This window comes from Dermacentor silvarum, chromosome 1 (genome assembly GCF_013339745.2).
Source record: "Dermacentor silvarum isolate Dsil-2018 chromosome 1, BIME_Dsil_1.4, whole genome shotgun sequence".
Lineage (NCBI taxonomy): Eukaryota > Metazoa > Arthropoda > Arachnida > Ixodida > Ixodidae > Dermacentor > Dermacentor silvarum.
Window position 1 is genome coordinate 60,213,646 of NC_051154.1, and position 14,856 is coordinate 60,228,501.

General features: G+C 45.3%; 1 protein-coding gene across 1 annotated transcript in view; it reads right to left on the minus strand.

Moving 5' to 3' along the window:
* The window catches only part of LOC119464173 (uncharacterized), a 214,439-nt gene that overhangs the window by 48,688 nt on the left and 150,895 nt on the right, over positions 1-14,856 (minus strand). The window contains exon 3 of the mRNA XM_037725050.2: positions 8,884-8,953. Coding sequence (XP_037580978.1) covers positions 8,884-8,953 — 70 coding nt within the window. The remainder of the gene's footprint in view (positions 1-8,883; positions 8,954-14,856) is intronic.

The window sequence follows — 14,856 nt, forward strand, 5'->3', positions numbered from 1 at the left end:
ATCTCACTGGATCGTCACGCCTCCTACGTTTTTCCACACAATATCGAACGACATCGTGGATATATATATATATATATATATATATATATATATATATATAGATAGATAGATAGATAGATAGATAGATAGATAGATAGATAGATAGATAGATAGATAGATAGATAGATAATGCAGGAAAGAGAGGACGAACGTTTGGGAAATAAGACATATTTACTTAACATTTTCGGCTGGTGGACCAGCCTTCGTCAGAGTATAGTGTTTCCCGCGTTACTGTACACTGACGAAGGCTGGTCCACCAGCCGAATACGTTCAGTAAATATGTCTTATTTCCAAAAAGTTCGTCGTCGCTTTCCTGCATGTGTTACGTCGGGTACAGCGTATTCAACTTTCAAGAAACCCCCTTATATATGTATATGTATATCCACGATGTCGTTCGTTATTGTTTGAAATATACTTCTAACAGATTATATTCTGGCGTTTTATATGTCAAACCACTACGTTATTATGAGGCACGACGGAATGGGGCACTCCGAAATAGTTTTTACCACCCGTGGTTCTATACCGTGGGCGTAAATTTAAAGCATCTTTTCTAGTACTAGCGCAAGCAAAGATGCACCTTCACCAACTAGCCCAATTTCAAGCTTTGCTGCAATTTAGGTACACGAGCGTTTCTGAATTTTGCCCCCACCAAAATGCGGTCGTCACGGTCGGGATCAAACCCGCGATATATATCGGGAGTCCCAGCTAACGTTAGCCAAGCTGTTTAACGTAAAACGTTTGGTTGTCAGCCGTTCTGAGAACCGAACACCGTAGGTCTTCAAATCTTATCTGTCGCCGTGTTTTTTAAACCATTTTTTTGCGTTGAACTGCTTGGCTAATGTTAACTCGGACACGCGGTATGTATACTCTTACAAAAAGCAGGCAGTAAAGACGTGTTTTTGATGCGTGTTTCCCGCGTGCAAGTGAACATGTACTGATACTCGTGGTGAAGTCCTATTGAGTTTGTATCTTCTGCGCGTCATATACTAAACTTTATCACTTTCATTCACAATTATGAAGTTCTAAGTTCTGTAACGCTCTGTAACGTTCTAAGAACTTCTGTGAGCAAGTGTATGCAGGGCTCCTTTGAGCGTGGCCGCAGTCTGGAAGCTCATGCTCATTTTTCATTTTATTGCATTAGAAACCCGGAGAGATGAGCCAGTGCGTCAATAATGAATGCGCGGTGTCCTTTTTTTTTTTCCCTGCATTCGCACGTGTGATGACCCAAGAGTCACTCGGTTAAGAATGTTCTCATTCGCGCGTCTTTTTTTTGTTCCACTTGGTCGATCTGGCCAAAAATTTGAGCTCCCGATTGCCGCATGACTTTCCAAACGAAATGAGTATGCTGTTTATATTTGCAACGAGTAGCACGTCTTCATTGGCTAAAAGGTATATAAGCTGAGACCACAACCACAAAGTTGTTCGTACGCTAGTTGTGTTCGTATAAGAACAGACGCCGACCAGCCGTGGCAGTGAACTTCACATGAACGAAGGTGGTTGGCCAATAAGAAACAATTCCTACAACTGCGTATTCAGCCCCAGTTTCTGGGTGTTGTTTATAGCACGCCTTGGGGCATGTTTCGTTTCTCCCACCTACCCTCGAACTACGCGCTAGGTTACCATAACAACAAGGTAACCACATCGACAAGTCATACCAACGAGCTACAAAAACAAGTCGTTGCGCAAGTTGAGCGGGGTTACTGCTACAGCTGTTAACGGTGGCACCGATAATTCCGCTTCGGTGCGCTCCCCCAGCTTTGAGATTCCGCTTTGAGATTCCCAGCTTTGAGATTCCACAACACCGTTCTTGAGGTTGTCGCCAGTGGCGCGGAACACCGACCCCGTTCCATCGGTTGCCATGGCATCACTGACGCATTTAGTTGTGGGACGCTAGCGGGTCCGCTTGCTTTTGCGAGGTTTCATGAGCGAGAAACGAGCTTTGGGCTCAACATTTAAAGCGAAGCTTGTTTCTTTGCGAGCCCTACCGGCTTTGCTGACCGGGGTTGCTGCTGCGGTCTGGTTGAATAGTTCAAACACTGAAAATGAAATAGTGATACGTGTCTGATTGTGGGATCTCGCTTCGGTCTCCCAACGCCACATTTCCTCCAACCGTTAGGCCATAATTGCACGCCTAGTTCTATTGCGCTAAAGCCAAGTATAGGTCTTTGAAACCATGGGTGCTTGCGTAATGTCATGCTGCACGTGAGCGCGCCGTGCCATTTTTCACTATAAGCTTCAGGCACAGGGATTAAACTGGTGAATAATAGGTCAACGTTATCACTGTCTTTCGCGTCACACTTTTCTTTGCATACATGCACCTATCATCGCAAACATCAAACACTGCCTTAGTCCTCGTGACATCAATGCGTCCACGTCTCACAGTGTGCATTTGCATGAACGGCTGTTTGCCTTTCATCACAGCTTGTGAACAATGTAATGCCTAAACTATGCATGACATTAAAGTCTGTGCGGTTCAATAACCTTGCATGACATGAAAAGTTATACTGCATGGCAATAAAGACAAGTGCACGCCTCGCATGTAGTTTTATATCAATTAAACTCTTCACGAAATCTTCGCTTCCTATAGATTTCAACACGTGCGTTGGATCTGCATAATATTTTTCACTGCAGTTCAGTGCGCGCAGTTGCTTTGTGGCCACTAGAGCATTCTCTCGTACGGTGTTAGCACTATTTTCTTTAGCGTTATTTAACGCTATTTTCTAAACAGCGTTCATTACCGCTATTTTTCTCGAGTAAACAACGAAAACGTTTATCTTTACAAATGTTCATGCTTGGGCTTCTAGGAACAGTGTTGAAAGAGCGCTGTGGGGTTGAACTACGTCTCTGTTTTTTGCACCCTGAGCTGCGTGCCTTAAAACGTGTTTAGCATAAGCAATATGTACAGCTAATGCCTCCAAGAATACTGTGTTCGTGCTTGTGCCGTGCGCTATGCCAAAGCGCTGCATTCGGTTTTGCGATGCAAAGAATAGCAAGTTAAGGGCAGTCGACCTTCAACTCGGGAGTACCTGAGATGATTACACAGCTGCTGGTCATAAACCAGGTTGTCGAACGCGCGGTGAAGTTGTGATCGAAAACACGTTCTCTGTTTTTGCGGGGCTCAGTGCTGAAATTTAGCTTTTCATCATGCGGTCCCTACTGGTGGCACCCACGTAAAATTGTTGAAGTTCCGAGCGTATGCTCATCACTTAGCCACACACACAAAAAAATAATAACGTACTGCGAATATGATTCACAACAACAATTCACAATAACAAAAGATTGCACTGTGTGGTCTCCAACAGAAAACGCTTGAGATTGCAGCGTTAATTTTAAGCGAACCTTTGTTGATTGGTCAAAAAGTCAAAGTCTCTAAATAATCGCAATTCCCATGCCCTTTGCTTCAGTGATAATGCCGAGTAAAATTTGTGTTTCTTTGTTGTTTTTCACATCTAATGTGATTCACCCTATTCTCAAATCGCAGGCCCATTGAGATCCAGTTTTGCCCCTGTGGACCAAATATCAAGTCTTACCAACACTGCGCCGGCGGCAAAAGGCCAGCTCCTACTCGAGACCTGGGGTCAGCGTTCAGTGCCCCCGCGTTTTTTGCGGCGGGTAGAACGAATGCGACGATTGAATGCCGTATCAGTGCTGGCGTTCAGTGCGGCCGTGGGCTCCCCAAAACACCTTCCCACCCCCTACGTTTTTGTTTTCTGCGTGTTTTAGTATATACATATTTGTTTATCTTTGTACGAGTATACTCTAACCGGGGAATAGGGTTCCAGAATACAAATCACGTAGCTGCTGAAAAAAAATATATTTTTGCTTATAAAATTTTCTCGTCATTTAGGGACAGTTTCTTTACACCCGAGGCCAGGGTTAAGTGGTTATGGCCGTAGTTTGTATTCCCCACCCTAGCAATCGTATTGGTGCAGAAGCTGAATCGAAAAACGTCCACTCAGATTTCGAAGCGCGCTAAAAGAAATCCAGGACGTGAAGATTAACGCCGCCATACCGTGACGGCATCCCTTGAATTCCACGATGGAGCGTAAGTCCAACTGTCATAAATCGCCACACGCGGGGCACATATCAAGTGACTCCGTGCCAAAACTTTTCCATGAGCACTATGAGAAGCTTAGGCATGGTCATCGTAGTTCCGAAGACAAATGTTTCTAACACTACGAAAAAAAGTATTTTCTTACGGCACGCGGGTTTTACGTACAAAATTTGAAACGGCCTCCACGTGAGGACAAAGGGTCTTTCACAAAAGCCTTTGGGCAAATCACACTAAAGCGCATTAAACCCACATGCACAGCTGGCGGGTAGCGCGCACGCCATCGGAGGCATAGTTAATAGCGCATCGCGCAATGGAAAAAAATCGCTCGAATAAAATTGCTCCACGCTAGACACATGCACCCCGAATGATCTGCCTGTACGTTGCTAGGATTCGCTTTCCTGACAATAAAAGATTCTTTTAGCGTCTTGTTTCTTTTCCTCATCTCGTTTTACGTCCAAGCTGAAGTTTCTAGAAGCATGTCACGCCAACTGTCGTCTCCACGAGCTTCAAGAATACCGCACTCCTGAGGGCACAATTTCTTCGCTTCATGGGTTCCTCCGGTCGCCTTTCACGAAAAACACTACCCCCACCTCATAATGCTCTGACGCGAGAGGAAGCCGTAATATGGCGAAAACTCCAAACAAACACATATATCCACACTTGAGTCTTTACCACGCCATACACCCTGCGCTGTATTCCCATAAATGTACACACTGTGATCAATGTGCAACACTTTATCACGTGGTATGGGCTTGCGCAAACACACCGCAGCTAACACCCATAACACACCCCACCACACGGCAATGGGAGGCAGCGCTGTCCCGCTCCGACTCGACGGACCAGCTCAACCTGGTCAATCGAGCGAGAAGGGCAGCTAAGGCCGCTGGACTCCTGGACTGAGGGGACCACCCACTGCAGAGCGGAGGAGCTACTTACGCTCGCGTGCTCTTTTTATTAAAGTTTATTCTCTCTCTCTCTCTCTCTCCGATGTCAATTTACTTTTGAGGCGGCGGCGCCTGTTCACAGCTTTATTATTATTATTATTATTATTATTATTATTATTATTATTATTATTATTATTATTATTATTATTATTATTATTATTATTTATTGTTGTTGTTGTTATTTCTTTTTATTTTTTTAATTTACTGCAAACAATCCTTTACTTAATTTCAGGGAGCGTTGATATTGTACGTACAAGCCAGGCGTGACATTAAGGTATTGGGGAATGCTTGCCAGGTGCCGGTGTTAAGAAAGGCGGACTTTTACGGCATAGAGCTTCTCACTATAATACCTAGAGGGTAACCTGGCGCCACCGTCTATGGCAGTTTCCTAAAGGGCGCTGCGCCGTCATGGGAATGATGGGATATGTGTCTGCGAGGCTTGTGTTGGCTGTTGCTGTACGAGGCTTCGTCTAAAGGTGGATATGGCTGCACAAATAATGCGTTCTTAAAATAAAATCTACATAAAAGGCTTTCATTCAGCCATAGTACATATCTCAATAAAGTTTACTCACCTACAATGCAGAATCAAGCGAAGAAAAGCAAGAACAGACGACAAGTTGTTCCAACGCGAGCAAGAATCTTGTCATCTGTCCTCCAACTTTAGCGGCCAGCTGATACTTTTTACGCTTCATATAATTGTACATCCAATATTATGTCCTCCAAATAAAACAAAACATGTTTTTGTGTAATAATTAAGCTAGAACAGCTTTTTACGCGCTGTTTTGGCAGAAAATGAATCATCCACGTTTTAGACGAAGCCTCGTTCAACACCAGCCAACGCAAGCCTCGCAGACACATATCCCGTCATTCCCATGACGGCACGGCGCCCTTTACGAAACTCGCATAGACGGTGGCGCCAGATTATCCTCTAGGTGTTATAGTGAGAAAATATATGATTGGAACACATCCATTGTGACAGACGGAACGGCGCTAGCCAGGCGCGTCTTCAAGGCTTTCTTGGCTCTCCGAGAACGATGGCGATCCGAAGTCACAATGTACCGGTATTCCCATGCATACCACCGCGCAGCAGTGCCAGATTTCCCTCTAGGTAATGTAGTGAGAAACTGTATGCTTTACGGCTACGGGTGTTTGTATTCCATGAGTTCCGCCAAACTGAGTCTGGTGATTCGAAACGGAACTGCGGCAGTTCCGCCAAACAGCATTTAATAGTCGTTAATTATGCGCTATGCCGGCTGATGAGCAATGACGCGTGCCGCAAATTGGTAATTACGAAAGAAGACACGAGGATGCGACGTGTTGTCGCTCGATGCGTTTCGAAGCCCACTAATCCGATGAGAAATAGCGCGCGTGCACAGCACAACGGGCTGCGCAGAGCTCTTAAAACGCCCGTTCGTTAGTAAGCCATTCATAGCCCTCAGTTGTAATGTAAATTGTGAAAGGCGACTAATGACGCGGCGAGGCGTCTGAAGCAGTCCCACATGCGTGAAAAACTCAAGCGCGGTCGCCGCTGAATAAAATCTGAGAGAGACAGTTTGTGGCGCTGCGGATCTCATTCAAAGATAAGGACGAAAAGGTTGAAAAAGAAAAATCCTGTTTTACCTAGAGAAATAATTTTCCTGCATTAAATTGCAATCCTTAGAGAACTGGGACTACATTTGCAGAGTAGATTTTAGGACGTGAAAAACGTGTGATTGGCCAGAGCTTTTCTCGTGTGTTTTATTGTAAATGAGGTTTTATAGCGCAAGGGCCAATGATGGCCAACGAGCGCCACTCGTGTCCTTGGCTGCCATGATTGGCCGGCGGGCGTTTTGACGATCCTTCCTTGCGCGCGAACAACTCTTCTTTGAATTGCAGTGATGCTGATTCAGTGCGTTTCACAAAGCTTATCGAGCGCAATAGCGTCGCGGCTACACTTCTGTTCTCGTGTCATTTAATTGACACGAGTGGTAGGCGCCCGAGTGGTAGCGGTCCACGAAGCGATGTTAGGCTTAAGAGAAATTTCGCTAACTATAGCCCTGAATTATGGCGCACAAAATTCGAAAACGTACACGAACACTTCGTACACATACGTTCTTCTATCTCATCTCTACCGAAACAACATCGCCATGGCGGGGAATCATACCCGTGGAACCTCGAGCTCAGGTAGCAGTTATCAATGTGTACCCAAAGAAAAAAAAATGCATTAACAATATAGAAACTTCCTTTCCCCATGTCTAGGGTAGCGAACCGGGCATGGCCATGGTTAACTGGCTTGCCTTTTCTTGGCTCTCTCTCTCTCCCTCCCAATGCCACGGTCCAATAATGACACATATTTTCCGTATCATTTTTACTGAAACGATGCTGAAGTAATGCGGAACCATTAATAATCCGGCCAGAAGGCCACGGAAAACGCACTTAAGTATTGCACTGCATCTGAAAGCGGTTCGGTCGATGACGTTAAAACAAAAACGGGCTATAAGGTAATGGTAGACCTAATGAAAATCTCCTCATGAGAGGAAACTTCGGTCATCATGATTTCGCAATTTAGTGAGGAAGTTCGCATGAGCACCTTACGTTATACCACCTTTAGAATCTTCAGCTTGCATCCCCAGCTTCAACTCCCTTTGCAAACTCCCGCATTCATCTGATAGCAATTTTTGCATAAATTCCATAAAGGCTTCAAATATGGTTATCTTGGCAATCAGGAGAGATAACGGACAGAAGTTTTTACAAGCGAAGTACAAATGATGGTGGTCCGGAGTAGACCACTGTCAGTAGCAATATATATATATATATATATATATATATATATATATATATATATATATATATATACCAAATGACTGGCTTTCCACACTTCACACACACATTTTTTTTCTGTTTGGCACCCCTAATGTGAACGCATTAAAAGCAGCGCCAACAATTCGTCTGACGAAAACGTTCAGCGCACTGCCTTCGACTTAAAAGCAATGCGCATGTAAATATTGCAAACTTATAAAGGCGCCTTTACAGAATAAAAAAGCAACGTCAGAAGAAGAATCCTCGATCAAAGCATCGAAAATGCGGCCTCATTTCGAGAAAGCGGGATTGTGTCATCCAGGCCTGCCGGTGGAAGCTTGAGTGGCGTCATGTTTGCCTCGCTTTCATTGTGATCGTTCCGGTCACTGGCGCGCTGAGAACAATGCTACTGAATTTTGTTTGGCCTTGGGCGCTCAAAACGGCCGCGCTAAAGCTAGCACTATAAGAGCGAACACTCGCTTTCATTTCTTCGTCTGAAGCTGCTACAACATTTTGTTGGTCCTGTTACATGTAATCCCTTCCTTAATATACGTAACCTTTTAGTGAAGCGTGCACGCGACGCAGATATATAATGTATAAAAGCAAGAAAATAATAATAAAGTAATACAACGGCGTTTGCGAAAATACGAAAAATCGCAGAGTGTTGTTCTTTGGATACAAACACGGGATCTTATAGAGGCCGACAGAAAATCCATTAGTGGATCTTTAAACGGCGGATGTCGAACGCAGAGAAATACAAGAACGCTTAAATTTTTTTAGACATACTTTGAATTGTGGTTGACATGCTCTGTTTTCCTTATTTTATAGTACGGATAAAAAATATTCGGGTGGCGTCAAGACGGCATTTTAAGGCAAAAGAATAAATTACGACGCTCCAGCGATATGACCGCAGATGAGGCTCATTGATGACGCGAGCCGGCCCTCCTATGCTATGCAGCTTCCTTGAAATACTACTCGCGGTTCTTGCCTGCACGTGGCAGGCATTGCAAAAAGAAAGTACATAAAAAGTGGGAAAACATAGACAGTGAAAGCATTAGCAACACTTACGGATCCGGCGCAAGGTTCTGCCTTTTGCGGTTAACTTGGTGAGGCTTGGGCTCAGAAACCATGTTTACGTCTGTAAAACAGAGAAAGGGGGAGTTGGGAACAAAAGGGAGGAAAAATAACGCCGTCGGCAAACACTGAGTCACTCTCTGACAAAAAAGTGAAAATGTAAAAAAGTGTGCCAGGAGAACAAGATGCAAAAATGCAGTGCAGTGAAGGGACGCCGTGATTTCGAAAGTGAAAGAGATTTAGAGAAAAAAAAAAAGAAGAAAAAAAAGTTAGAGGGAAAGAAAAGAAGAAAAAAAAAACGTGAAAAAGGGCGTAATGTTGTGGGAGGTGTTCGGATAACGCCTTAGAGACGATGGGCACAACGCGTTCTTTAGAAGGTAGACGAAAAAATTTAAAGAAAAAGAGGCGCGCTACATTGGAAAAAAAAAAAAAGTCTCACGTGAAAGAGCTGGAATAAAAAAGGAGGGCAAGGTGGGGGGGGGGGGGGGGAGAAAAGGGAGGAAAAGGAGCGCATTGAAAGGGACCATGAGTACACAGGCAGAGTGCGTGAAACAATAATTAACAATTATAATCCCTCGTACAGAGCCGAAGCTGCCGTGCGTGCGTTCTCAATTATGCACTCCAATAGGGGCCCCCAACAACGCAGTCACTGAGACAGCTTGAGAGCCTCCGGGGCTCAACCCTGCGGAAGTGTTGAACGGCAAAGCTCAATCTGGAGAGCGGCACAAAGGAAGCGGCGGTGGCGCAAGACTACAGCCCTGGCCGGAACAAAAGAAAGAACAAAGAAAATCGAGTAACCGGACTTGCTTCGCTTGGTGCAGAAGCGGAGTGGCAGAGACAGTGAGGGGGCGAAAACACGAGTCATTAGAGTCAAAGCATCTCTTGCAAGCTTTGGAATTAATGAATAATAATTATTGCAAGAAGTTAAAGACGCTGCCTCCGTTCGTTGCCTTCCCGTTTTTCATATTTGCATACAAGGAAAAACCAGCTTTTCTCAGCACGCTTGTTTTCCCCCTTGTGTCTTTGTTTGATTTGGCTTTAACAATAGATGATGACCTCATTTGCCATTTTGCTTTGTCCTTCGCTGCGTAAGAGCGAAGCTTGGACGATAGCATTCTAAGGTTTTTGTTTACGAAGAAAAAAGAAGTTCGCGAACAGCTTAAGGGAGAGCGTTCCTCCGCGTCCACGTCAACGCTGCGGAAACACCTCTCGTTTCCTCCTGTCCCGTCTGAACTTACGTAGAGACGTGATTAGATTGGAGTGTGAGTAAATCCTACCCTACCCCCTCCATGCTAAGACAAAGCGCCCCAACGGAGGCTTTCCAGTTTCTGCGTGTTTTAACCCTCCTTGTTGCATGCAGCATGAAGCAAGTGACATCGGCAGTGAAAATTACGTCCTTCATTCTCTTTTCATTCCTCTCGTAAGGCTGCACCTTTTGCGCAGCCGTTCACGCAACCGTTTGACACACGAAAATACAGTGAGTCGAGAAATTCGAACTGCGTCTATGAATAAAAAGGGCTGCCAGTATTATATGAATATGCCCTCTCATAGCAAACGCTTTAGCTGCCCCAGAAAATTCAAATAGTTTCATTATTCCGGTATTTGACAACAAATTTCGGTATTTGACAGGATACACCCATCTGCAGAGGAAAAATGTTGACGGCCCATTTCAACGTCCCCAAGTAGGATCGCCGAAGAAGTTTCACGTGTGCACCATGGAATTTTGACATTCTACATGACGTCGAATAATAGATGACGAATTAATAGATTGCGGGAATATGTACCTGGGCTTCTTTGTATGGCACGATTTATTGTACAGCGTTTGCACTGTAGCTTTTGATTCCTTTTTTTTCTTTTTTGATAATCGATCGTTACATATGCATCATTGTCTTCTCTGTCAGAGTCTTCTTTGTCACTATTAATGACGCGATTATGAGTGCGGTGTCTCCATGGGTTATGACGGAATGCGACTCTGCTCGGCATGGTTGAAGTATGATTGCACTCGTTGAAAAGAAAAGTGTACAATCATTGCATTCTACTGGTTCTAACATACGTGACAGTAACTTGGCGGTTAACAAAGAAGCTTGAGAACGAGTTAAGGAGCGCGCAAAGAGCGATGGAACGAAAAATGTTAGGCGTAATGTTAAGAGGAAGAGAGTGGTGTGGATCAAAGATCAAACGGGGATAGCCGATATTCTTATTGACATTAAGAGAAAAAATGGAGCTGGGCAGGCCATGTAATGCGTAGGGTATATAACCGTTGAACCGTTAGCGTTACAGAATGAATGCCAAGGGAAGAGAAGTGCAGTCAAAGACGGCAGAAAATTGGGTGGGGGATGAAATTGAGAAATTTGCGGGCGCAAGTTGGAATCAGCTAGCGCAAGACAGGGGTAATTGGAGATCGCTGGGAGAGGCCTTCGTCCTGCAGTGGACATAAAAAAAGGCTGCTGATGATGATTATGAAGTTGACGATGACTACACTTCACACATCGGCAACTGTATCACTTCTTTTTCTTTTTAGACTTATGGAGCACATCCTCTTTAGTGTTTGCTCAGAATTTGTGCCATCTCTGGGGTGTTGAGTAAATTCAACACACCGCTTGCTACGAAAATTTTATAACAAGTCGCTGAAAACGTCGTTGTACACGCGGTAGTTATGATGGCTGCTATATAATTGCTGTTTGCTCGGAACACTATAGTCTTACAGAACAGCGCGTGGCTCATCCTGTTTGAAGACGGTAGTCTAGAAATTCAGGAGATTTGGAGCATTGGCGCAGCAGCACAGGACTTCTTGCCCAAAAGCGCGTTTGCGCTCATAATCTTCCCACTTGGTGCGGCCTCATCGTTCGTATGTATGCATCCGCCGCTGTATTCGAAACATCGTTTTCCAAGCAGTAAAATACGACAGGCGCCCGAGGCGCAGCACATATGCACCGTCCACAAAACAGCACGAGTCGGTCGGCTCTTTTCAAGCGACAGCGGGTGGTCACGGCTGCGCTATCCGACGTTTCCGTCCAGACGCCGTCCGTCCGGAAGTATCCGGCCTGAGGCCGACGCTGTTTGCAGGGAATCTTCGTCCCGAATCGCGCACGCTCCAGCGTGTCCCGCCAAAGGGAGCCTAACCTCGATGTATACGCAACGCGGGCCGGCCGTGCTGACCGATAACCCTCCCCATGCTTTCTTCCGAGAGCCATTCTCGGCTTCCGCGCGCCGGCCTAGAGACCGGATGTTTTATTTCCCACCGGTCCAGAGCGGAGGCTCGTATGTCGAGTGGCTTATGCGAACGCTCCATCTCACTACGTGCGCCGCTGTCCCTATATTTTGCCGCAGCACGTCGTGTAGGTGCAACTTCAACCGATCTTGACGGAGCCTCGGCAAGAAAAGATCTTTACCGACTTCGGCAGGCAGACACGCAAGGAAGTGCGCGCGAAAGGAGCTCCGGATAAAGCGGGCGCGAGAAAGAAGCGACGTTCTCTGGAAGATAAGCCCGGAGGAAATGGCCGGCTCTCGCCAAGTGGCTCAACTGGGCCACGCGCTGAAACAACAACACCTGGGTTGTGCTGGGCTGATCCGTCCTGTATTGGCTTTCAGGCCGGAAAGGCGGGCAACGGCCTTTTGGATAGGGGAGGTAGCGAGAAGAAATATGCGCGCAAAAAAATATGACTGACTACGTCCGAAACAAAACTTTCACGGACGTTGAGGTCATTTATATGCTCCTCTTTCGGGCGCCGAAATGCGTAGCATATACCGACCGATCGCTTGCTCTGGTAAGGCGAAACCAACAAGGCACTGCAATGGCACGGTGAAGGAAGGAATGCGCTTTATGCGTCTCAAGGTATCAGATCAAATGGTCAGAAAGGAGAGACGGTTTTGAAACCTATTCAGGAATCAGAACTGAACGGGAAGTAGAAGGGCACAAGCTTTCTGCTAGTGCCCTTCTCCTGCCTTCTAAGACCCCCTGAGTGGTCTTAGACGGCAGACATATCGATTGGTTACGTCTGCTTACATCGACGGAGCTCAGCACGTATGAGTTCTTTGCAAACAGTCCAAAAATTACGCAATTGAATAACAGTGCTTTTGCTGGTGGATGCATCTGCAAAAGTGTTGCGTGCGATCTTGCAAATTGATGCAGACTGCTTTTTGAAAGAATAAAAGGGACAAACAACGCTGCCATAGAATGCTCAGGTGGCATCTATTCGCAATACTTACGAGGCTTCATTCCCGATGCTCCCATACTTCGTTTGCAATAAACAAAGAAAAGATGGACAAGATGGTAAAGGCGCGTTCAAGAACTAGCGGCGAATGACAATCGTACTAGAGATGCGGATGATGCAGATTTGCCCTTATTGTGGGATAGATAGATAGATAGATAGATAGATAGATAGATAGATATATAGATAGATAGATAGATAGATAGATAGATAGATAGATAGATAGATAGATAGATAGATAGATAGATAGATAGATAGATAGATAGATAGATAGATAGATAGATAGATAGATAGATAGATAGATAGATAGATAGATAGATAAACTTTATTAGAAAAATAATCAGAGATTTGCGTTACTCCGAAGGGGCATCGCTTATGGTCGGGGCCCCTATAGTCCAGGGCTCCGCTGGCTCTTGCCATCTTCTCTGCTCTCTGGATCAGCTTGAGCTGGTCGTCGAGGGCCGAGCTGGACAGCAGTGGGGTAGCGCCTGTTACACGATCATATGAAATATCAGATACCGAGCTCCACATGAATCCAATTTCCTCTCGCCACAACTCTTAGCTGTCGTACCACAAACTCTGCTCGTGAGCGGAATAAATGGCAGAAAGACCCCGTTCGGTTTTCTGACTTCAGGCCAGAAAAACTGAACGTGCCCGACCGTCCCGTGTGTCTGTGAAGGAAGTAATTAGAGCTCCAAGACCGCAGGACAAAGCAACACGAAAAGACGAGGAAAGCGTATCCCTTCAGCAAACGGAGCGCAAAGGGGACAGAAAGCTCGTTCAGCTAATGAGACGCTCGAATCCGCTGCGCTAATTGACGCAGCGCCGAGAAAAAGAAAATGCTGCTATTGAGCAACGGATTCCACGCATGACGAAACCACCTAACGAAATTGTGTTCGACCAAGTAAAACAGCACTGATGGCTATAGGCATGCAGCCTAACGCGAAGTGGGGCTTCGAGGTGCCTGCGGTACTAATTAGGAGAAAAAAATATGCAAATGAAAGCAGTCAGTCTAAGAAAGAGAGAGAGAACTTGTGGTAGCACGATGCGACTAAGAGTGGCTTTGTTATATGTAGGCGAACATGGTCAGCTGCAAACCACGGTAGTCGCCCGAATGATTAAGGGAACGGTATATGAGGGACAAAAATAGGTGTTGTTATGCATCATATAAATTGTAATCTACGTGGTTGTCGGAAAAGAGAGAACTACCTGCTTGGAAGCACACGTATGACATAGCCGCAGGCTGCGTACGCGAGCTAGTCGGTGACACAACACGGTGAAGAAACAGCGCACGCATGGGACGACACGAGACGAAACGGCAAAAGTTATTCCCATTCAAAAATCTGATTATCAAGTTTCTGTATCTAACTACAGACCGGTTTCACTGTTGAGTACTTCCAGCAAAGTATTTGAGCCCTTCGTTTACAAACACATGAGCGCCTTTCTAATATAGATAGCCACTTCTTTTCCGAGAGTCAACATCAGTTTTGGTGCGGCCTCTCAACGACTAACGACCTAATGTCAGCGCTAGACAAAGGAGGGCAAATTGACATAATAATTATAGACCTTCAAAAATGCTTCGACCGTGTGTACCTCACGCCAATTTAACCATAAAATTTATATGTGTACTAAGAAATGAAAGAATTCTTCACTGGCTTGGCTCTTACCTATCAAACGGGAAGCAGTATTTCGGTATAGGAGCATCCTGTTCATCACCTTCACCCGTTCTTTCAGGCGTTCCACAAGGCTCAGTGCT